We start from the raw sequence: 25,213 nt of genomic DNA on the forward strand, positions 1-25,213 counted from the left end.
TGACCATCTGTCATCATTTGCTTCACAGGTGCTTATAGTTTTTCCTCTTTTTCTAAATCACAAAAGCCTTGTTACTTCAAACATTTCTGTTTGTAATATCCATTTCTGTAATAAGTGTTATGGTGCTTTAATAATACTGATAGTATAATAGATATTTTGTGTTCAAGGGAATCTTTGATCCTAAAAAACCATAAAACCCTATAAACAAACTATATAAATATAATCTTCAGATTTCAGTATAAGCTGATTTTAATAAATTATTTCTTTGCTAATCTTGGAAATTTGAGAGGAATGTCAAAACAGAAGGGGACTGCCTTCTAGGAACCACTTCAGATAAAACTGAGACTCTCTAGTTCTAAGAAGTGATCTGTTAAGTAGCTGCCAGAATATCAAAACAGGAGCCCTGTAAGCTTGCTTTCCAGGGAGGGGCCACCTGAGCAATTTGGTTGTTCTTTAAGTGCTACCTTCTGAAAATACACATCCTGATTTTTCTCCCACAGCCAATCACCTCATTTTAGTTTTCATGGAGAGAAATTTAATACTTTATTATCATTATAGAATTATCAGATAAAGCGTAAAATTAAAACTTTGACTTGATCTCTAAGAATAGACTTCAACGAAAAAAAGAATTTCAGATTTTACCACTGACATATTTTTACTTTCAACCTATTTCATCATATTAACTTTAAAAAAATTTTTAGATGGCTTCTCTTAACTCTCTATGACCAATTTGTCAACTCGCACAGTTGTGTCAGACTCTTTGCGGCCCCCTGGACTGTAGCTGACCAGGCTCCTCTGTCCATGGGATTTTCTAGACAAGAATACTGGAGTGAGTTGCCATTTCCTTTTCCAATGACTAGTTGATGCAAGGAATAAATTTTGAAAAGAACGCTCCTTCTTTCCTGTCTTTCCTCCTCCCTCCCTCCCTCCCTTCCTTCTCCTTTTTTCCAACACATACTTTATTGCAGGGTGGCTACTCTTCAGTCCCTGTGGTAGGGCTGAGAGCACATGACTGTACAGTACAGACGACAGGACAAAGTCCCTATCATCATCAAACTGATAGTGTAGTTGCAGAATAAATAATTTTTGAGCTTAAATAATAATATAACCAAAAATATTTTGACAATAAGTGCTTATAGGAAAGTAAAACAGAGATTCTAGAGATGGATTGGAAAGCCTGGAGTTGAGGCATCAGAAAAGTCACCACTGAGACAATGTGACTTATTTTGAGAAATAAACTACTTAGGAGCCAGCCAATGAAAAGTGTGGAGGAAGTAGGTCCAGGAAGAGATAGCAGCTGTTGGAAGGAAGGGGAAGAGGCAGGAGCAAGGTTTGTCCAGTTTGGTGAAGCAAATAAATGCCAGTATGACTGAACTCTAGTGCCCAAAACAGAAAAATGAGGTCAGCAGGGATCAGCTGATGCCCCAAAGGTTATGATGCTTTACAAATCAATATAGGGAGCTCAAATTTAATACTAAGCTTGTACAGTCATTTGAGCCTTTAGCAGCAAGTGCCATATTTTGATTGATGTGCAAATATGTATTTATGTGCCTATGTGTGCATATGTGTGTGTGTGAGAGAGAGAGTGTGTGTATGTGTGTTACTGAGGCTGCTGTGTTAAAATGAAGAGAAGAAAGAAGAGCCATGGTCAGAAGACAGGAATCAAGCAGTGGTCCCACGGGTTCAAGCTTGAGTGATGGTGATAAAACTGAAGGGAGGTAGGCAGGTTTTGGATTTAGTTTGGAGGAAGCACCAATAGACCTGAAGACAGGTTTTATATGTGGGAGGAAGGAGAAGAAAAAAGGATGACCCCTAAGTTTTGACAGAAGCTACCAGGAGGTGCCATTTACTGAGATGGGAAAGGCCAGGGAAGAAGCAGGTTTGAGATGCTATCTAGACATCCAGGTGAGAAAGTCTAGAGGCATCATATATATAGACTGTTCTTAGATCAAAATAATGCATCAACCAAGTTTCAGAAACTTACTGACTCTATAGTCAGCCTTGAATATAAAGGCTCCTAAAGCCCCCCCCAATTCTTCTGAGTATTTACAAGTCATAAAACATTCTCTTTCTTCTTTTTCTTCATTTTTTAGGTTTCAGAACGAATATATATTCACTATATAGGATTAACATATATTCACTAATATAATTCAAATATATTGAAATACAGTAGGGAAAGAGATGAAATATTCTCACAATAATTGTAAAGATTCACTGCACACCTATCCACAGAAACAAAACTTCTTGAGGCAGGTTAAAAAACAACATAGATGTGCTCACTTCAGCAGCACATATATTAAAATTGGAACAATACAGAGAAGATTAGCATGGCCCCTGCACAAGGATGACATGCAAATTCATGAAGCGTTCCATATTTTCACACATGAAAAGATGCTCAACGTTGCTCATTATTAGAGAAATGCAAATCAAAACTACAATGGGATACCACCTCACACCAGTCAGAACGGCCATCATTAAAAAGTCTACAAACAATAAATGCTGGAGAGGGTGTGCAGAAAAGGGAACCTTCTTGCATTGCTGGTGGGAATGTAAATTGATACAGCCACTATGCAAGAAGGTATGGAGATTCCTTAAAAAACAAGGAATAAAACCACCATATGACCCAGCAATCCCACTCCTAGGCATATACCCTGAGGAGACCAAAACTGAAAAAGACACATGTACCCCAATGTTCGTTGAGGCACTATTTATAATAGTTAGAAGATGGAAGCAACCTAGATATCCATCAACAGATGAATGGATAAAGAAGCTGTGGTACATATATAATGGAATACTACTCAGCCATGAAAAGGAACACATTTTGAGTCAGTTCTAATGAGGTGGACGAACCTAGAGTCTATTATACAAAGTGAAGTAGGTCAGAAAGAGAAATATAAATATCATATACTGACACATATATATGGAATCTAGAAAGATGGTACTGATGAATTTATTTTCAGGGCAGCAATGAAGAAACAGACAGAGAACAGACCTATGGACACGGAGTGGGAGGGGAGAGGGTGAGATGTGTAGAGAGAGTAACATGAAAATTTATATTACCATATGTAAAATAGATAGCCAATGGGAATTTGCTGTATGACTCAGGGAATTCAAACAAGGACTCTGTGACAATCTAGAAGGATGGGATGGGGAGGGGGGTGGGAGGGAGGTTCAGGAGGGAGGGGACATGGGTGTACCTATGGCTGATTCTTGTTAATATGTGACAGAAAACCACAAAATTCTGTAAACAATTATCCTTCAATTAAAAAAATAAAGTGGCAAAAAACACACACATAGTTTCATAGTTGATAATGTTTTCTCTTCTAGTAATTTCTTGAATAATCTAAAAGTATGATTGTGGAGTAAAGTTATTTCCAGCATCACACTCAAGTTGGAAGACAGCCTGAAGTATACCTAACCCATGTTGTGCTGTTGTTCAGTTGCTAAGTCATGTCTGACTCTGGGACCCCATGGACTGCAGCATGCCAGGCTTCCCTGTCCTTCACCATCTCCCTGAGTTTGCTCACATTCATGTCCACTGAGTTGGTGATGCTATCTAACCATCTCATCCTCTACTGCCCTATTCTCTTGCCTTTGATCTTTCCCAGCATCAGGGTCTTTTCCAATGAATCAGGTGGCCAAGGTATTAGAGTTTCAGCTTCAGCATCAGTCCTTCCAATGAATATTCAGGGTTGATTTCCTTTAGGATGGACTGGTTTGATCTTGTTGTCCAAGGGAATCTCAAGAGTCTTCTCCAGTACACAGTTCAAAAGTATCAATTCTTCATCAACCCCATGTACAGTATGAAAAGGCAAAAAGATATGACACCTAATCGTAGTTCCCACCAAAGGAAGATTTCTTTAAAAAATGTTTTTAGGAAAGGATCACAATATTTCAATATCTCCAGTGACAAAGCTCATGCGCTTAACAAGCTTATTTTTTTGCCACACCATGCTGCTACATGAGGGATCTTAGTTCCCCTACCAGGAATTGAATCCATGCTCCCTGCATTGAAAATGTGGAGTCTTAACCATTGGACAGCCAGGGAAGTACTGCAACTCATTTTAATAACTCTGATGGTAGAAATGTATTTCTTATACTAACCTGAAAGCTTCTATCTTTAAAGTATATGAATTGGGTCTTTTTTCTTCCTCTGGAGCCTAATAGGTAACATCTAATCCACCTTTCTTGAGGAAGGCTGTCCACTATTTCAAGGCAAAGATTATGTCTTTTCCAACTGTTCTTTCTCCAAATATTGACAGATGCTTCCCATTGCCTTGGTAGCCCAATTTCCAGAGATTTCAATTATCTTTGTAATTCGCCTTTAGAACAATCCAGGTCACCCATACATCTTTTAAAAAGTTATTCTAGAAGGTATCTTCTGGAATGATTAGCCTAGAATAGAGTACAATGTCAGTATTACTTCCCTTGATGTCAATGTAGTATTTAAAGGCTAATATTGCATTCATGTGGAGAAGGTAACGGCACCCCACTCCAGTACTCTTTCCTGGAAAGTCCCATGGACGGAGGAGCCCAGTAGGCTGCAGTCCATGGGGTCACTAAGAGTCAGCACTACTGAGCAGCTTCACTTTCACTTTTCACTTTCATGCATTGGAGAAGGAAATGGCAGCCCACTCCAGTGTTCTTGCCTGGAGAATCCCAGGGACTGGGGAGCCTGGTGGGCTGCTGTCTATGGGGTTGTACAGAGTTGGACACGACTGAAGCAACTTAGCAGCAGCAGCAGCATTGCATTGCATTCATGTATTCAACAGGCATATCTTTTGAGCTTAGGATGAATGACTACCTAATATGAATTCCAATTAAGACCAACTTTACACACTTTGTACATACAGAATTAAACATTAGAGTGTTTATTTGTATTCTCACTGAATTTTTAATTTTTAGTTTTCTTTCTTTATTTTAATATATCACTATCTTTTGAGTCCTTATTCTGTAGCCTAATATAGGCAGCCTGTTATCACCATGTTTCGGGTATGGATATTTAAATATTTACAATAACTAATTCAACTTTATTAGTCCATCTTCTACAGTGACATCATAGGAAACCTGCCAATTACCTTAGTATCATTTAGACACAACATTCATTTATTAGCCGAACTACAGGTCCAGCAAATCAAATGCCAAAGAAAATGCAGTCTTGTCAGTATAATTTGTGTTTATTGAAAGTATGTTGACCTCTAGTCACAAACCAATTGCTTCAGGCAAAGTATTCACAAATCTGTTGCTTAAAGTTTGTCCTTGAGTTTTCACAAATGACTCTCAACCTCCCCTAACTCTTCCCTTAGTAAATATTTTTTCTCCAAGTTGAAAATCTGGGACATTTGTTTCCATGTAATCATCTGATAAGGGCTTCCCAGGTGGCACAGTGGTAAAGAATTCACATATCAATGCAGGAGACATAGGTTCGATCCCTGGGTTGGGAAGATCCCCTGGAGCAGGAAATGGCAACCCACTCCAGTATTCTTGCCTGAGAAATCCCACGGACAGAGGAGTCTGGCGGGCTACAGTCCATGGTGTTGCAACGAGTCAGACACGACTGAGTGACTGAACATACACACGTGCACACAATCATCTGACAATTCTGATATTTCACTAAGTGACTGACTCATGCTAACAGTACCTTGCATTGACTGAGTACTTTCAATGTACCACATACTCTACTAAGAGCTTTAAGTGCCTATTTCATTAAGTCCTCACAAAAATGCCATGGGTAGATATAATTTCCTTCTTCATAAAGGGAACTGTCACTTGAGCAAGGTTAAAGAGTTGGCCTAGGGCCGCACAAGGAATAAGCAGCAAGCAGTGTTGGGACTCATAGCAGGGCTTCCTGCTATTAACTGCTCAGCAGTTATTCAGCAGGTATTCCTTGAGGACCCACCAGGCAAATAGACTCTTTCCTGTTCCCTCAGGAAATGAGACACTCATCAGCTTGTAGATGTTGCATCCACGCCCTAATGAAACACTAATTATCTACTAGCAAACTCCTTTTCCTCCTTCTCCCTGCTGCAACTATAGCTTTAGGGCATTTCACTGCTTATTAGTAATCTTGGAAAATGAAAGTGGGAAGGGAAAGAGTATCTATTTACACTTTACACTAACTAGAAATATACTTCAGAATTTTTCCAAATACAAAGGGAGTCATTTTGTTACTGTTCATTCTAATAAAAGATTTGAGAGCAGAACACATCTCTTGGCTTACATGCAGGCTAAGACTAACCTGAGACTTTCATTTATTAATATTCCTTTGATGCCCTGTGACCATATATAACTTACCAATTTTAGGCTTTGTGTGGGCAGATATTTCTGTTGCTTAGAAATATAGCAGCTAGTACCAACTGACAAAAGGTGTGTAGGAATGGCAGGGAGGTACGAGGAGGAGGGAGCTTTCTGGCTCAGAGTATTTCAGAATACACCGCTACCCACAGTTCTTCCATTGCTGTTCTCATTTCAGCATGTACCTTTGAGAAAATACTTTAAATTATCAACACATTTGTTAAACATCTCAGAAGTGTTTCAATTCTAGAAAAACCCACTTGACTTTTCGACTTTACAAAATAATCTCTATCCAAGCACATGCTAACCCTTGCTTCAAACATCAGTCACTCTGAATTGCTTTGTTGGGAATCTTGCTATGCATCTCCATGCCCAGAGTCTGGAATCTTCCAAGCTTCTGTAGGTGGACATGGGAGTTACCTGATTCTGATCAAACAGCCTGACCACACAAGGTCAGTAGTTCCTGAACTTGACTGCACAGAATCAATTAAGAAACTTTAAAATACATTAAGGCCTGTGTAGACTGCTAGAGGCTGTGATTTAATGGTGTAAAGGAGGGAGGGGAGATGCCTGGATGCTAAAATTTTTAAAAGATGTGCAGGTGATTCCAACGTGCAAATTTGGGAATTTCTGACGTGGAAAGTATCTTCCCAGTTCTCAGTCCTCTATTAGCTCTGCCTGCTCACCACTGGAGTGCAATTTGCCATTGCCATCTTGGCCCTGTCTGAAGGGATCCGGAGGTCCAAAATACCAGGAGGCCTTGCTTCTACATGGTTTCATCTACCATGAGTTTTCCTATATGAATGGGCTTCTGGGCATGAAGCTTTTAGGGGAGAAAAAAAAATAGTAGCAATTTAGTTGTATCTAAGAAACTGAGGTTCTCAAGTTTTAGTTTACAAATTGCCTGAAAGATGGAAATCTTCCCCAGACTCATGTAGTTTTGTTGATCTAGCTTCTCCAAGTTCTTTAGCTCTCTCATGTTATTGAAGATGAGAAGGAACACAGAGTATAAGAGAAAAACATTCACACCTAGTATTAAGAAAGAAACTCCTATAAAATCACCAAATCTCTAGATCAAAGCCTGAAAGACTCTAGTTGAGCTTACTAAACATGTGCGTAACAAGGCTACAGAAACAGAAAAGAGCTCAGGTGGTTCAGACACTTTAATTATATTTCTTCCACGTAGGCAGACTCCTATAGTCAATGTCTACCAAGTCCTTTGAAGCCCATGCCAGATAATCTTCCTCATAGTATACAATACTTTGAATGGTAAATGCTATAGTTAATCTTGAAAGACAACATTTAAAACTTCGGACACTTGTTTTCCTTCGTGTTTTAATTGTAAGCCTCCCAATCTGAAATAGCCACAGCACTGCCCCTTATCACATCACCCTATTTTAAACCTCTGCACACACTTATCACTTTTTGATATTTTTCCTGCTTATTTGTTTACCCCCATCAAAATGGGAGCTCCTTGAGACTACTGATTTCCTCTCAGTCATTGCTATGTCCCCAGGATCTAGAATTGTTCAATAAACCTCTAATCAATATTGGTTGAATGAATGAATGAACATTCCAACATTATCAGTGAGTACTTTACTAAAACAGTCATGTGACACTCACAAATGATCCCCATGCTGTATGGCCTGGAGCCTCAAATTTATACATTTACAAAATGGAAGAAATAAGATATTGACCTCATAGGGCTATTGTGAGAATTACATGAGATAACACACTTGAAAGACTATAATGTATGGCATATATTAAGAATTCTATGAATGAAAAATCACATTACAGAAATATATATCTATGGCATTTGTACAACAAAAATAGTAACAGAAATATTATGATTTTATTTTTACCAATCTTTTTAAAACTGCTTTTTATTAACACGTTCTTTCACTATTAAGGAAGAAAATTGGAATGTTTTTATTTAAGCTACCAGCTGCTTGCAGAAGAAAGAACACCAAACCAGGACCAAGAGGAAATGAATCCAGACCACTGATCTATATGGCTTCCAACAGGTCACTTAATAGGTACGTAAGGCCCAGTTTCTTAACTGTAAAATTCAGGTGGGAGAGTTAGGAAATTTAAGGCAGATCAACTGAACTCTGAGCTCTGAAGAGCAACAAGTAAGTGCCCCAAATATCAATATTTAACTTGTAAAACCAAACACTGTTTAAAGATTTATCATAATATTTGGCTATATTTGTTGAATACACGGAGAAGGCGATGGCACCCCACTCCAGTACTCTTGCCTGGAAAATCCCTGGACAGAGAAGCCCAGTAGGCTGCAGTCCATGGGGTCGCTCAGAGTTGGACAGGACTGAGCTACTTCACTTTCACTTTTCACCTTCATGCATTGGAGAAGGAAATGGCAACCCACTCCAGTGTTCTTGCCTGGAGAATCCCAGGGACAGGGGAGCCTGGTGGGCTGCCATCTATGGGGTCGCACAGAGTTGGACATGACTGAAGCGACTTAGCAGCAAAAGTTGAATACAAAAGACCTCAATAGTAAATTAAATTTGAACTATACATTATTTCCATAGCACTCATATATAATCCCATTTTTACTGTTAACAAAAATTAATACATTTGAAGCTTTCTTATTTTTGCAGAACTTCCTGCTTACGTGCATACTATATGCTGTGAAGCTTTAAGCTTTTCTTTATTTGTGGTCTACTCCAGAATTTAACAAGTTAAAAAAAGACAGAAGTGGAGAAGAGGTTTTCTAGAGAAATAATTCTCTGTTTAAAAGTTCTGTACTTTTAAAAAAGTTACAATAAGCCACATTACGATGCATCCTTAGGCAGAGCTGTTTGTTTGTTTTACATACAGATCAAACATTTCCAGAAACAAGATGATATACAGTGAATTCATTCTTTTGGCCAGCAACTCTATTTTAACAGGGCTCTATTACGAATGATGAATCAATAAACCACCATTCACTTTCTTTGAAGTGGATGGACTCTTGGCTTTCTTCCCAAGAATCCAGAAATAGGCCGTTGGTCGCCTGAAGCCTTGAACTTTGGCGGTCAATTCAGGTGCATTGTTCCCCTGGCTCTTAGTCCTTTCCTCGGGCTGGCTTCTTGAAACCATTTGCTCTGTCAGGGAGACCACACAGCTGAAGAGCATCCTGGTGATTCTTGGTTCCCGCTTACACTGGTGCATGTGGACTTACTACTAATACACCCAACACGAAGGTTGGAGAGGTCCCTTGTCATCTGGAAATTGGCAAAGAGGGAGCAGGGGGCAGGGCATAACCTGAAGATTTATAAATACCTCTTAACAAAGCCCCAGCTGATCTGTGTTGGGGTTATACACTCTCTTCGTCTTCCCCTTACAGCTTTTCAATTTGCTTTCCAAACATTTCTTTGTTGCCGTTGGCTGCGGTGCACTTAAAAGAAGCACATCGTTAACCACAAAGAATGCTCACTGTTTTCTGTGATTCCAAATCACAGCACAATTTCCCAGCACTTCCTCAGCAAGCAGCCCCGCAGCAATTACCCTACTGCTGAAGAGACTCCTCATCACAGCAAAGTTTCGGTGGTGGCAATAGCCAACCAGTGAGGTTGTAACAAATGATGACATCGATTTCTGCCTCCATTCCCCAGCAATTTACACCCCCAAAGGAAGAGTGAATTCATTTTTGTGCAGATTTCAACAGGCACATCTGACAATGCTGCCCTCTTCTCCAACTCGCACAAACTAGGCATTCATCAACCCTGATTACTTCCCCCAAATGGCGACTCAACAGTTGCTAAGTGGCTTGGATGGGGGTGGGATTGCTCTGTGTCAGAAAGGGGCAAAGTACAAGGAGAGGACACGAATCTATCAAGGAAGTAAGCATTGAGTTAATTCACTGAGACAGAATAGTGAGGCTTTCCAAAGCCAAGGCGAAAGGAAAGACTGCTTCCCACCCCTGGCAACTCTCTGAAACACAGTGTCTGGAAGCCAACCTCAGTACCATCCCAGGAGTACTGTGTCCCTAAGTGAACAACTTATCTGATAGGTTACATGGAGAAGGGCTTTACTCCACAACCACGTTTCTCTCTTCTTTCCCATTTTGATGGTACCCTATTATACACCCTTTAAAGAAACATCTGCTCCAGGGTTGGAGGATTACAAAATGGGCAGGGCCAATTTCCACAATACCTCATCTCTGGGTGTAGTTTTAAGAGTGTCCAAGCCAGTATACTGCCTTGAGGCAAGAGAATCAAAATCTGATACTTCCATCCACAAGCAAATATCGCACTGCCCCCTGGAGGTAGTCTCATTGCATCCAGTCCTGAATTAGTGACTGGCAACCACTGAAAAATCTGGAGTTGCTGAGGTTTAGAACTCTTTTTTGGAGGGCAGGGGGAGGGTGGAAAGGGTGTGGATTAGGAAGACTAACTATGCACTAACTTCTTGTGAGTGGGGTGTGTGTGTGTGTAAGCATGAGGGAGTGAAAAAGAGGTGAATAAGTAAACGCTTGCCTCCCCATCTCAGCAGTGTAGAGTGGATACACGGTAATAGGTACTCAGAAGCGGTGGTTGAAGGGAGATTGACAGGTTGGTGAGAATGAGTGTGGTTGCATGGATTTTGCAAAGATGGCCATGCTAATACCTTCCCCTCCCATGTGACCTCCTCACCATGGGATGTTGAGGTGGTATCTAGATTTCTTCTTGAATCCAGAGGGACTGGGACCATAGCAAAAGACACAGTCCAGGACTCCAAGGCTAAATGATAAAGGGCCATACAGTTTCTACTTGGGCCTCTTGAGATGTTCCCTGTTGGGACTCAGCCACTGTTGGGAGGAAGCCGGGCAGCTGCAGGGAGAGGCCACGTTCCCACCACAGTACCTGGGGAGGTCCAGCCAACAGCCAGCTTCAGTCACCAGTCAGAAAAACCAGTGAGAGCGCCTCCAGATGACTCAGTGACTCACCTTGGAGTGGACACCAAGTGAAGCAAAAAAAGACCTCTCACCACCAAGCCCTGCTCAAATAGTAGCTTTGTGAGCAAAACAAACCACCATGTTTGGGGGTAGTTTATTACACAGTGATAGATAACCAAAAGAGGGGCAAGGTCCCCTCCAACACTGAACATTTCCTAACACAGAATAAATGGGGACTGAAGAGAATTGGAACCTGCCTCTCAGCATTTCACCAGTTTTCATAATTTGGGTTGATTCTTTATTCACTTTAGCTTTTTCCCTCTTGGTCCCAGATCAAGCTGTCCACAGGATATATCTCAACTGAAATTACGTGTGTATATATGCAAAACAGGGTGTGTTATACAAATTTGAATTGTGGCTGCTATTTACTAATCAGATTTTACTTACACACACACACACACACACACACACACACCTGTCATCTCTCAAAAAACAAACAGAAGATCTGGCAATACCTGATTTGCATTCCCACATAACAGTAATTCACATGTGAAAACGGGTTTCTTCCATCCCCTCTACTCTTCTGCATTACAATACTGCCCTTTCCACTGGAGTCTTGTCACTCTTTTACATTTGCTTCCTGACCTCTGTATGGATTTGGGTTTATGACATCTGTTTCACGAACAATTCTCTGCCTGGCTAGTTCGGATTTAGTCTTACATAGTTATCCAGGAGTTAAAATTCTATTGAAAAGAAGAGTCTTAATATCATCAGAAAAAAATAAAAGTCCAAATAATAATAAAATAAAATATCTAAAGGTCAAGTTTTCTAATTAAATAAGAAAGAATGAAATAATATATACGGAAAGTAGCCACAAGGGAAGGTGACTTGGACATCGGCTTAGGTTGTCATCAGTCATCTACAGTTTAATGCCATTGCCCCAGAAGCAATGCTTGGTGTTGTATTGTTTCACGCAAAGTTTGTTCTCACTGAAAGTAAAATTACATGAAAATCAAAGTTTCCTAATGGAATCACATACACAATGTTTAAGAACTTTATTTACCTTTTGGTAGAGTTGCTGAAGATCCATTCACTGTACAAAGAATCTCAAATTAGTAGGTTTTGGGAGAAGATACAATTTCAAGTGTTGGAAAATGGAATCTCCCAACCTGGATGATCCAGCTGGAATTGATACATTTCTTTTTATTTTTAGTGTCTGGGGTCTTTAATTTTATTAAAAAGGTTTTTAATCAATTTTCTTTCTACTTAACTGCTATGCATAATTTTTATTGTATATTATATGCCTTAAAATGAGTGAGCTGTGCTGTGCTGTGTGTGTGTTCAGTTATGTCCAACACTTTGCGACCCCATAGACTGAAGCCCCAGGCTCCTCTGTCCATGAGATTCTCTAGGGAACAATACTGGAGTGGCTTGGCATTTCCTACTCCAGGGGATCTTCCCGACCCAGGGATCAAACCAGTCTCTTGCATTTCCTTCACTGGCATGCAAATTCTTTACCAATGCTTAAGAAAATGGAGTAGTAAAGGATGTCAGTCAATTGAGAAAATGACAATCCTTTATATATGAAAATAAAAATTCCATTTCCTTAGGAATAAAAATAGAAGGGAAAGTTCTATTTCTTGCTCATTAAATATATTGGGAAAAGGTCCATATCCAAGGCTTACTGAACAGTATTATGTGTTTAGAAATTGCCTTAAGAAAAGTTCTACGTTTCAAAACCCATCTGCTGCTGCTGCAAAACCCATCTAAAGGGCATTTAATTAGTTCTTATTTTCTCTTTACAAAGAGCCACCTGCAGTGTGGAAATACTGTAGTTTAACAAACTATGTTTGTGGTGTGCCCCTTATAGCATGTTGCAACAGAATTCTGCTCTTAGTCTTTCATTTGATATCAAACTTGATGGGCTTTCTAGAAACACTACTCTTTGAGAAAAACATCAAGTTATCTTTAAAGTATACATGTTTTATGATACCACTAAAGTAAGACTTTCCATGCTCCCTTCAACAAAACATTTAAGGATAGTTAAGGGGCATTTGATTCTGACCATCCTAAAAAAAAAAAAAAAATAGACAAGCAAAAATATGTGGCTCAATAGATGTTTAAATAAGGTACTGTCTACTTCATATCAGAAGAGAGCTGAATTACTCAGCTAGTGAGGCCTGTGTTTGGGGTCAAATTCTTGATTTACAAATTTAATGTCTGAGATGCTGCAGGAGGATTAAATTTATACATGAATGACTTCAACGGTGTAATTCTCATAAAACTTTATTGGAGTTGTGATTATTTGGGGGAGGAAAGGACTAATTTATGAAAAAATAGACAACGGAAGGGTTTTAAAGTTTTTATTGCTGTCATTTTTAAAACTTCTAGCCAGAGTTAACAGCTCATTGCCAGAATTAGCGTTAAAAATTAATGGCAGAACATCGTGGCAATCAAACTTAGACGTCAGAAATAAAATTACTGAGAAATGCTTTTTGGAATTTATCAGGTACATCGATTTTAATATCATCAAAGCCTAATACATAGCCAGAAGAACTAGCTTTCATATGGATTAAGAGACTTTTAGCAAAGGGCAGTATTTTTGGATGAACTTTGATAAACAACATTATATTCACCACGATGTTATATTATAGTGGAGAAGTGTTCAAATGTTGGTCAAGATCAAACAGACAAAAATGTCCAAAAACCTAAGTATCTAATCATTCCGATCACTTCAATTCTTTTTTTATTTTTTTTCCTATTCATTAAAATATCTGTGAACGGGCAACGTCTCTACTCTGGCTCTTTCAAAGCAAAACGGTAGCTGTCAATTTAATTTTGTTAGCTATTAAATAAAGTAAGTGGCATCACCGACTCGATGGACAGGAGTTTTGAGTAAGCTCCAGGAATTGGTGATGGTCAGGGAAGCCTGGCGTACGGCAGTCCATGGGGTCGCAAAGAGTCGGACACGACTGAGCGACTGAACTGAACTGAAAGTAAGTGAAACGTTTTGTCTCTTAATATGGGGTTTTGCCTGAAGACTTCAGGTTTTGTAGGTTTCGCAGCTTCCTAAACAGCTCCCAATAGCAAGTTCCTAAGGATTCTTGGGGACCTTTCATTCATTGCTGGCATGAGGTAGCTGACCCAGCCCCAGAGTTGGGAAGCTTCAGAAAAGCCTTCTGAGATCCACGATTCTAGACAGCTAGACAGCAAATACCAAACCTCTCCGGTCCCTTCAACCCTGAGAGCCGTCCCGTAGATCCCCAAAGCCCAAAGATGTCTCCTTAACCATCAGGGATGACTGGTGGTGCGTGGCAGGTGTGCACTTGGGGCATGTACTAAGCGGGGCGCTGGGGACAGGAAAGTGTTCAGAGACGGAACTCTAGCCTAGGGTTACCGTGTTCAGCTTTCCGGGGGCTGGGCGGCGGAGTTGGGAAGTTCAGCCCCAGGGGCCTTGGGCTCCGGGGTTGCAAGAGCGGATCGCAAAGGGTAGGGGAAGCCAGGCTGAGGCTGCGGGGATACGGGGGCGACGGCGGCCAGCCTCCGCCGGAGAGAAAGCCGGGTGGCCCGGGGCGCCCCCCAACCGCGCCTGCCTGCCCAGAATCCGGACCGGCCGGGGGCTCGGCTGGGCAGCTGCAGGAGGGTATATACGCGCTTACCTGGAGGTAGGGCCGCCCGCGGGCCACCCCGCCCACGACGATGTCGGCCGCGGCCATGGCCCCGGTGGACGAGAAGCCGAAGCCCACGTAGCCGGCGGTCCGCACCTCGAGGCGGAAGGCGAGCCGGCCGCCCCGCGGGCCCCAGCTCAGCCAGTACTTGCCCTCGGAGTCGAGGAGCGTGCGGTGCGGGAAGGGCCAGCCCGAGCCCCCCGCCGCCGCGCGGGGGAGCAGCCCCCACAGGAGGAGCAGCGGCCAGCGGCACATCCTCGGGCGCGTCCAGCCCACGGGCACCTGGGCTCCCGCCGACTGGAGCGCGGAGGGCGCACGCGGAGCGGCGGCGCGAGCAAGCGGCCTGGGACCGCCCCCCGGCCCTCCCGCCGGGAGGGGCCGCAAATTCGCTCTCCCTCTCAGCCCCGGCAGTCCGCTGGCTGAGCCTCCGACTCCATCCGCGACCCGCCCTTCCGGTCCATCCACCTGCCGCCCCGCGCCCCCGACTTGGTTGTCCCCAAGGTCTGATTCAGTGGGGAGCGCAGTGACGGGCATCCTGGAAGAGGAGAGGAGGAGGCGGAAGCCGAGGACCGGGGGTCGACAGAAAAGGAGCGCGGAGAGTGCTAGTGCTTGCCTGGGCAGTGTGGGCACGTCGCGGGGAACAGGGGTTGGGGATCCCAGGGGAAAGAATCAGAGATTGCTGAGCGAGGGCAAGTTTAGCTTAGCAGAGGAGGGGAGGACCTGAGTAATCAGAGGGATAATCCTGGGTTTGATGGACAGCAAGTGAGAGAAAGTCCCGTCCAGGGTAACTGCTTGACATCTCGATATTCGCTGCATCGGAAACCATTGTAAACAGTGATGCCCTTAACCCCACGGTTCACCTCCACCAGCGCATTTGGTTCCTGACCCCAGGAGTCAGTGCCCTGAGGCTTGCCTCTTTATGCCTGGTTTTTGTTTGATTTGGTTTGGTTAGGAGAAATTCTGCCAAAGTACTCAGCCGTCAGCAGAGTAGGTCAAGGTTGAAAAATCATTTGGGAGTTAAAATGTAATTTGAAGTCTTCCTACTATTTCAAGTTCTGGCCATAGTCGTGTTTGTCAAAAAATGTTTTTGCCTCTACTTTTACCCACATCACTCCTGTCATCAGAATGCTAATTACCCAGTGTAACTGCAAATTACCTTCTTTATTCATTCATTTGTTTATATTCTAAGAACGTTCTAAAACGTTCTAAGGTGGCTCATAAGATACAAATAATACAGAATATAAAAATAAGAGCGGATATCAGATGAAAACAGAATGGGCAGGAAGAATATACAAACGGTGCTATTTGCGTTGCATTTGGAAGCTCCACACAAGCTACCTACTTTCTCTCTTAGAGTCATGTTTCAGCCTGTTTTTTCTTGCTCTTGTTTTCTCTTCCCGTTCCTTTTCCTGTGACTTTCCCAGAGTTACCAGCATGCATCAGAACTGTGCTCTCCCAACGACTCAGGCATATTTGACTGAGTGGGTCTGCTTACCAGGGAGTTCAGGAAATTGCTTGAGAGGGGACTCATCTCAAGGAGAGAGGGGACAGAAATCTATAGGTTTAGCCAATGACAATAGACCAGAGAAGAGAGGTATTGAAATCTTGGGACAAGGCAAGAAATAAAAGAGCCTGTGAAGACTTAAAGGAACTGACCCGTTGAGAGTAGCCGCAGTAGATCCCTGGGCAGACATCAGAGGCAGCAGCATCAACATCAGCAAACTAAGAATTTCATCCTTAGAACTGAGATTTTACAAGTACAGGGGTGTGGTTACTGCTATGGCTCTAGCCAGGAAGAGAAGAGGAATACGGAGAGAGGAACAAAATGGTGGACACAGAGACCAAGAAGAGTCAATCTTGGTGTTACATGAAACATAGGGATTTCAAGGGAGTTATGTCACTCCAGAATGATCAAAGGCAAACTTCCTCTTTGGTGACCCTACTTTTTATTCCTAGCATAGAGGAGCATGAAACATGTGGTTACATCTACTTCATTGGTGGGGGGAGGGGTGTTATATAAATTCCAAATTCACGTCTAGAGTCCGATCCCGGTTTATTGTTCTGGCTTTACCTTCCATCAATCATTCTCATATCACTCACCCATTTCCCACTAGAAGGATATATAAAAATTGCCTCAGAATCCTAAAAGAGAGCCCCGCTCTCTCCCATCACTCTGCCTTTTCAGATTGCTCACGCTCTGCCACACTTGCCTTTTCTTCCCTCCATTCTTTGAAGTATTTTCTAATCCTCCTTCCCACATTTCCATCAGATTGTGTTGACCCTTACACAGTGGGACTGATGTCCATGGAATGTTCTCTTCAGATCTCACTCCTAACATTTCAGTGTCTGTCTATAGACAGTTTCCTTCAGGAGCCTTTTGGATCAGAAACAGATTCTGGTTCCTTATTCTAACCCATTGCCTAGAATATGGACCACCATGCAATAGGTGCTTAATAAAGACTTGTAGGAAGAATAAATAGATGCATTTCAGATCCTCCTGGAAGCATCCTCTTAACAAAGATGGGCTGTGAAGGGAAAGCTTGGCCCCCTATGTGATCAAATGCTCTGCTCTGCCCTGGTATAAAGGCAAAATAGAAAAGCGACCACACACGAATACACAAAACAGAGTCTTAAATTGTTTTATTCTTTCATCAAGTAAGATTGTTGAATGTGAAGTTATTGCCTGTTGCTTGTCTGCAGCTGGCATTGCATATAAAGCACCCTGAGTGCTCAAGAACTATTAAAACTAATAGAATCATCTTGAGATTAGATCATCAGAACATTATTAGCATAATTCACCTTCAAGAGATCCATTCTGCCTTGGGTTGAATTACCCAGTAAATGAAGACAAAAGAGACAATTTTATCTAAGTGTGCTTTATACGCTGAGTGGGTTCCCTGGATCAAAATCATCTCCCCATTCAATTTCATAAACTCTCAGTTTCCCAATTGGAAATTAATTACTGTACAACTGCTTGTTTTAAATCCTTAAAGAAAGCAGGAAGAAAGCACTGGTCCATTAAAAACTCAGGATATATGGCCAAGAAGAGAATAAAATCAGTAGCAAGGGGTTTCAAATTTATTTATTCACTATTGTTTTTGTAAAAATAATACTTCTTTCTTATTTAAAGCTAAAGGTCAAGAAATGCAGGAAAATATGAGTAATAAAGTAAATTTAAAAATATCACCTGAAATTCCACCATCCAAAAATAACCCTTGTATGCATTCCAAGAACATCATTCCAGAACCTAGAGCCATTAAAACCTTGAAGGAAGAGCCTGTTGAATAGGAATTTGCAAAGAAACAGGTGAATTAATTTTGAAAAACTCCACTTGAAATAAAGAATGACTCTAAGCCTGCCAGTTCCAGTCACATTTTTTTAGGTTTCTTCTCTACACATGTATCTAAAAAAGAAACAGAAAAGAGATAAAACTGGAAATTCAGTGAAGTCTGACTTTAGTTCAGTACATTCAACCAAATTACTCATTCTTAAAAATGAGTCATTTTCTCACACTTTTCAATCAGGAACTTTAAATGTGATGTTTATTTGGAACCCTCACCCATTCTGATATACAGCATGCCATCAGCCAGTGTGACTGAATGCATGCTGGGCTTCCTTACCTTGGAACCCTTGCTGCTGTGGAAGGTTTATTTATATTTCCACATTTGTCAACTGCCAGGGGGAGGAGGAGGATGGAAAAATGAAAACTCAGGAGACCCTAACAAGCCAGTGCAGAGTCCTTGGTATGAACCAGGATTGTCTGAACGAGGTTATTTCATAGTTAAATATGGGAGTATCATAATTTTCCTGTCTACTTGTGCCTAAGGTGCAACAATAAGACTAAATATTTATAAAGTTCCTGTCTTCTAGGGAGCTCAAAGAAAAATATTTATATAAGTGCTCTCAGCAGTTCTCCAGCATTCAAATAGGGAAGCTGAAGCATTTTCTCATTTTTGTCTATTCACTAAGCCTCTTGTGTGGGTAGGCTTATTTAATACACAAAAGTTGGTCACTGGTTCAAGTTAACACTGTGAGTCAGTGGTAGACAAGCCAAAAATAGAACTTTGGTTTCTTTCTTTTTCTTTTTTTTAAATTATATACTTTCCCTAGCTCTCACCTCATATTCAACAACAAAAAAATAACTTGTAAAGCCACTATGTCATTATCACAAAACTTTCAGTTGGGCTGTTATTTTTCACATGAGCAAGATGCCATGATCTGCTATTAGTCCAATATTATATTCCTTATCTTAATAATGGATGATACCAATGATGACAGTCGTGTGGGTGAAGGTGAGGCCATAGTGCCTTTACTTTCATTAAAGAACTGAAATGGGTTTCACTGAGTTCTTGAGGTTACTTTGAAAGTAAGTGCCAGTTGGGATTGAAAAATCACTTTTAGGCTCTTCCATATGAAGATAACAACAAGCAAACTGCTTTCTCTTTGCAAAAGCTGCATTTTGGTATTATCTATAAATTGTTCTCTGAAATAAAACTGTTTCAACTAGAAAAGTAATAAAATATTCTTAGAAGAAAAAAATAAGCATACTTGGGGCTTCCCTGATGGCTCAGTAGTAGAGAATGTGCCTGCCAATGCAGGATACATGGGTTCCATTCCCTGGTCTGGGAAAATCTCACATGCCATGAAGCAACTAACCCCATGAGCTGCAACTACCGAGGCTGCGCTCTAGAGCCCGGGACCCACAAGTACTGGGCCCATGGGCTGCAACTACTGAGCCTGTGAGCCGTAGAGCCCAATGCTCCACAAGAGAAGCCACCACAGTGAGAAGCCTGCGCATTACAGTGAAGAGTAGCCCCCCGCTCGCCGCAGCTAAAGAAAAGCCCGCATAGCAACAAGGACCCAGAGCAATCAGAAACTTAAATAAATAAATATATAAAAGTATAAAAAAATTACTCATTTTTATCACTAATGACCATCTTTTAGAATTTACCTTTATACGTAACCATGATGTGTATCCATAACATGGTAGGGGAGAAACTGATTTATATCAGCACTTAGCCTATAGTATTGTAAAGTGAAATTGTTAGTCACTCAGTTTTGCCTGCCTGATTCTTTGTGACCCCATGGACTGTATGTAGCCCATCAGACTCCTCTGTCCATGGGATTCTCCAGGCAAGAATACTCGAGTGGGTTTCCATTGTCTTTTTTGAGAGATCTTCCCGACACAGGGATCCAACGTGTGTCTTGGGTTTCCTGCATCATCAGGTGGATTCTTTACCACTGCACCCCCTGGAAAGGCCTTGTCTAGTCAATACTTAAATAAAAAAGGAAAAATGTGCATGTTTCTTTCCCATGCTACAAGATTTTATTTCTTTTCATTTTTAAATCTACACTCTAGTCTTAAGTCTTTGGAACATTTCACATTTAAAGATCCAAATTAGAAGTTAAAGAAATTAAGGATTAATTCACTTAGAAATTAAAGATTAATTAACTTAGCTTTACATAAACACAATTTGGTATTCCAAAATCATCTTTTTTTTTCTTTAGGTAATTAAGCAAAAGACTGTAAATTTTAAAACAAATAATCAAGTTGACTGTCACTGCTATACTTGACCAAATAATTGTTGCCTCCTCACTTAGCAGAATTTGCCCAGAGTCTTTCAAAACCCCAGGCCGTTACAAAATTAGCTTTAGGAGTAAAACCGTTAATAATAATAAGAACACAGGAGCAGAAGGAGCCCTATACTTTAGGGGAATTTCAGTGTACTCACAATGACCTCTTCATCTCTTCTCTTTGCCTTCCAGTGAGTTTATGGAAGTTAATATTTCATAAAATAATTCCAACAGTGATCTTAAGACACCAAAAGAATGAAGAGTAACTGTTAAGATGAGGATATGGACAGAGTTAGGTATTGTTAGCCTTCGCAGTAAAATCATAGTAATGATAATGATTGTCACAGTAGTAACAATACATTTATTAAGTGCTGCAGGAATGTTACATGAATTGTCACATTTAATCATTACAGTAACATTGCTGTTTCCTCCCTATCTGGAGGAAAGGGAAGGTGAAAAATACTTTCCAATTTATATAAACTCAAAGGCAACAGGATCTCCTCTCAACTGTAAAGGAAGAAATTTCTTATAATACTAAATATGTATTAATTACCACAAACTATTACATGTCTTGCATGCATGCTAAGTCACTTCAGTCATGTCCGACTCAGGAATCAGGGATGGAACCTGTGACCCCTGCATTGGCAGATGGATTCTTATCCACTGTGCCACTAGGGCCACTAAGTCCCTTCCACTTTAACAGTGATGTTTCAATTCAGTCTTGAAGAAATTCTGTATCAATATATAAAAGGAAGTCATAAGTACACCCAAGTAAAGAACATTAATTTTAGTTATTTGATTCTCTGTAAACAAGAGCAAACACCATGTGATAAAATGTTTATTATTTGAGGGGGTAAAGTTAGGCAAACTGATAAACTATACAGTAGCCATTTCATAAGGCATAGTTATCGTCAATTCTGAATTAAGAATTGGCAAATCTTAATTCAGAATTAAGATTAAATTCTGAATTAAATTGACTCTTAATTCTTAATTAATCTAGAAAAGTAAGTGATTCCTTTTATATGAAATAATTACCTGAAAAGTATTTGTCAAAGGTAGTATGAATTCTGTATGTTTCTTTGATGGCTGAGAATGCAAGAAGAAAGATTAGAAAAAGCAACAGATTGAATCCCACTGAATGAGTCAGAAGAGTGAGCAATGTGTAAAAATAAAAAGGACAAGAGTGTGACTTCCCTGAAGGTTCAGTGGTTAAGACTCCATGCTTCCAATGCAGGGGGCGGAGGTTCAATCCCTGGTCAGAGAACTAAGATCCTACATGTCACATGGTGCAGCCAAAAAAAAAAAAAAAAAAAGGGACAAGGGTGACAAGGGGAATACTAAAGTCCTACCAACATAATTCCATGGCTTCAGTCCACATTATCACCACCTCTGGTTAGTCACCAATTTTAAGGTAACTCTCCATCCATGATAGCCATTGTTCTGACTTGGCTAGTTGGTGGTATGTCACAATAGAGCTTCTAAACCAGGAAAGCAGAAGCTTGGGATGTCCCAACAGGTGATCCAAGATAGCTCTGCCCAATTAACATAAATCTTAATGAGAGAGAAGATGAGTTGGTGCAGACATGACTGTAGCAGTAGATCTTATCTAAACATCCAGCCTGAAAAGGAAAGTTAAGATTAAAATAAAATTCAAGATATATATAAGATGTGATGTCCAATTTGTGAGGAGTCCTCTATGAAGTTTTGGTTAGAAGAAAGATTTCCATTGATAGAAAAAAAATGTTAGGTTGAGGAGCACCAGAACTCTGAAGTCAGAAAGCTTAACAAAATTGTGATTTTTATAGAAGGAACATTTTATTATAAAATCAAGAAATTCCATTTGAGTCAGTTCTAGTGAGGTAGATGAACCTTGAGCCTGATATACAGAGTGAAATAAGTCAGAAAGAGAAAAACAAATGTCATATTTCACCGCATAGGTATGGAATCTAGAAAAATAGTACTGATGAACCTATTTGCAGGGCAGGAATAGAAGTGCAGACAGAGAACAGATTTGGACACAGTTGGGGAAGGAGAAGATAGGACAAATCAAGAGAGTAGCAATGAGACATATACATTACTATATATAAAACATTAATAGATAGCTAATGGGAAGGTGCTGTGTAGAATAGGGAGCTCAATGTGGTACTCTGTGACAACCTAGAGGGGTGGGGTTGGGTGGGGATGGGGAGAGGTTCAAGAGGGAGGGTGCATATGTATACTTATGGCTGATTCATGTTGTTGTATGGTAGAAGCCAACACAATATTGTAAAGCAATTATTCTCCAATTAAAAATAAATTTAAAAAATAATAATAAAATAAAAATTGTTCACCAGAAAAATTAAGAAAGTCTACTCAAATATTTGTCATTCAGCTGCTAAGTTGTATCTGACTCTTTGAGACCCCATGAATTGCAGCACTTCCCTGTCTTTCACTATCTCCCAGAGTTTGCTCAACTCATGTTCATTGAGTCAGTGATGCTATCCAACCATCGCCCCCTACTCCTCCTGCCCTCAATCTTTCCCAGTATCAGGGTCTTTTTCAATGAGTCGACTCTTCTTATCAAGTAGCCAAAGTATTGGAGCTTCAGCATCAGTCTTTCCAGTGAATATTCAGGGTGGATTTCCTTTAGGATTGACTGGTTTGATCTCCTTGAGGTTCAAGGGACTCTCAAGAATCTTCTCCAGTACCACAATTTGAAAGCATCAGTTCTTCAGTACTCAGCCTTCTTTATGATCTGACCCTGACATCTATACTTGATTATTGGAAAAATCATAGCTTTGACTAGACGAGCCTTTGTTGGCAAAGTAATGTCTCTGGCTTTGTAATATACTGTCTAGGTTTGCCATAGCTTTTCTTCCAAGGAGCAAGCATCTTTTAATTTCATGGGTGCAGTTAACGTCCACAGTGATTTTAGAGCCCAGGAAAATAAAATCTGCCACTTTTTTCAATTTTTCCCCATCTATTTGCCATGAAGTGATGGGACTGGATGCCATGATCTTAGGTTTTTGAATGTTAAGTTTTAAGCCAGATTTTTCACTCTCCCCTTTCAACTTCATCAGGAGGCTCTTTAGTTCCTCTTCACTTTCTGCCACAAGGGTGGTGTCATCTACATATCTGAGATTGATGATATTTCTTCTGGCAATCTTGATTCCAGCTTGTGATTCATCTTGCCTGGAATTTCACATGATGTTCTCTGCATAAAAGTTAAATAAGCAGGGTGAAAATATACAGCCTTAATGTACTCCAATGTCAATTTTGAACCAGTCTGTTGTTCCATGTTCAGTTCTAAATGTTGCTTCTTGATGTGCATACAGGGGAACATAAGGTGGTCTGGTATTCCCAACTCTAAGAATTTTCTACAATTTGCTGTGATCCACACAGTCAGAGGCTTCTGAGTAGCCAATGAAGCAGAAGTAGATGTTTTTCTAAAATTTCCTTGCTTTCTCCCTGATTTAAAAAATGTTGGTAACTTGATCTCTGATTCCTCTGTGTTTTCTGAAATCAGCTTGTACATCTGGAAGTTTTCAGTTCACATACTATTGAAGCCTAACTTGAAGGATTTTGAGTATTACCTTGCTAGCATGTGAAATGAGCACAATTGTACAGTAGTTTGAACATTCTTTGGCATTGCCTTCCTTTGGGATTGGAATGAAAACTGACATTTCCCAATTTTAAAATATATAATAGAAAGAAATGTTCACAGTACACATTCTCTAATGGAGATTTTTTTTTTTAGTCAGTCTTTTGTGAATAGCCACCAGAATTTATAAGCTTCTGGATTTTTACCAATGATTAAAAATTATCAGGTCTTCCCTGGTGGCTCAGTGGTCAAGAATTCCCTTGCTGTTGCAGGAGACATGAGTCCAAGCCCTGATCCAGAAAGATCCCATATGTCACGGAGCAATAAGTTTGTGTGCCACAACTATTGAGCACAACTATTGTGCTCTAGAACCAAGGAGCTGCAACTACTGAACTCACGTGCTGCTACTGAAGCTCCCGCACCCTGGAGTCCATGCTCTGCAACAAGAGAAGTCACTGCAAGGAGAAACCCTCACACTGCAACTGGAGAGTAGCCCCTGAAGCAACAAAGACCCAGCACAGCCAAAATAAACAAATCAAATTATAAAAATTATCAGAGCAGTGGATGTTCATGAGAGGATGAAAAGATTTTCTTTTTTTTTAATTTTATTTTATTTAACTTAACAATATTGTATTGGTTTTGCCATATATCAAAATGAATCTGCCACAGGTATACATGTGTTCCCCATCAAATGTATAGTAGAGCAAAACCTTCCTAAGAAATCATCACGATTACACAACCCTATAAACAAATATTTTCTCAATTCCTTAGGGGATTAATCCCTTTTTTATTTGAAATTTGTGAAATTTTCATTTAAACTGCATCCCAGGATGCTGTTTTATTCATTATACTTTTGAGAACCTATTGTATGCCTGTACTTCTAGATGTTGGAGATACTGCTGAACAAAACTTATTAAAAATTTTCTATCCCTTCATGGAGCTTGCATTTTAGTGATTAGATCAGGAAGCATTAGAAGAAGAATCAAATTATAGGTAGTCAAAAACCAGACAAGTTTTTGAGGTGGATAAAGGACACATTTTTCTTTAGTATAAAACCATTTGTGAAATATTGTCACTTTCTTATTTTGAGTTCCATCAAAAGGAAGAACAAAATAAGGGCCTCCACTCTCCTGAATAAATTGTGCTGAAATGTTTTGCTCCATGTGGTAAGAATTATCAGAACATGAAGAGCAACTAAAACAAAGCAAAAATTTTGGGGAA

General features: G+C 40.4%; 1 protein-coding gene and 1 non-coding gene across 2 annotated transcripts in view; one reads left to right on the forward strand and one right to left on the reverse strand.

The window, feature by feature from the left end:
• The window catches only part of MOXD1 (monooxygenase DBH like 1), a 95,244-nt gene extending 80,111 nt beyond the window's left edge, over nt 1-15,133 (reverse strand). Inside the window, exon 1 of the mRNA XM_055535654.1 lies at nt 14,830-15,133. Coding sequence (XP_055391629.1) covers nt 14,830-15,093 — 264 coding nt within the window. The 5' untranslated portion in view covers nt 15,094-15,133. The remainder of the gene's footprint in view (nt 1-14,829) is intronic.
• On the forward strand, nt 2,273-2,379 carry LOC129620289 (U6 spliceosomal RNA). The gene has a single exon (XR_008698477.1). It is a non-coding gene; the product is annotated as a U6 spliceosomal RNA (small nuclear RNA).
• Nucleotides 15,134-25,213: the final 10,080 nt, after the last annotated feature.

Source organism: Bubalus kerabau, chromosome 9 (genome assembly GCF_029407905.1).
Source record: "Bubalus kerabau isolate K-KA32 ecotype Philippines breed swamp buffalo chromosome 9, PCC_UOA_SB_1v2, whole genome shotgun sequence".
Taxonomy (NCBI): domain Eukaryota; kingdom Metazoa; phylum Chordata; class Mammalia; order Artiodactyla; family Bovidae; genus Bubalus; species Bubalus kerabau.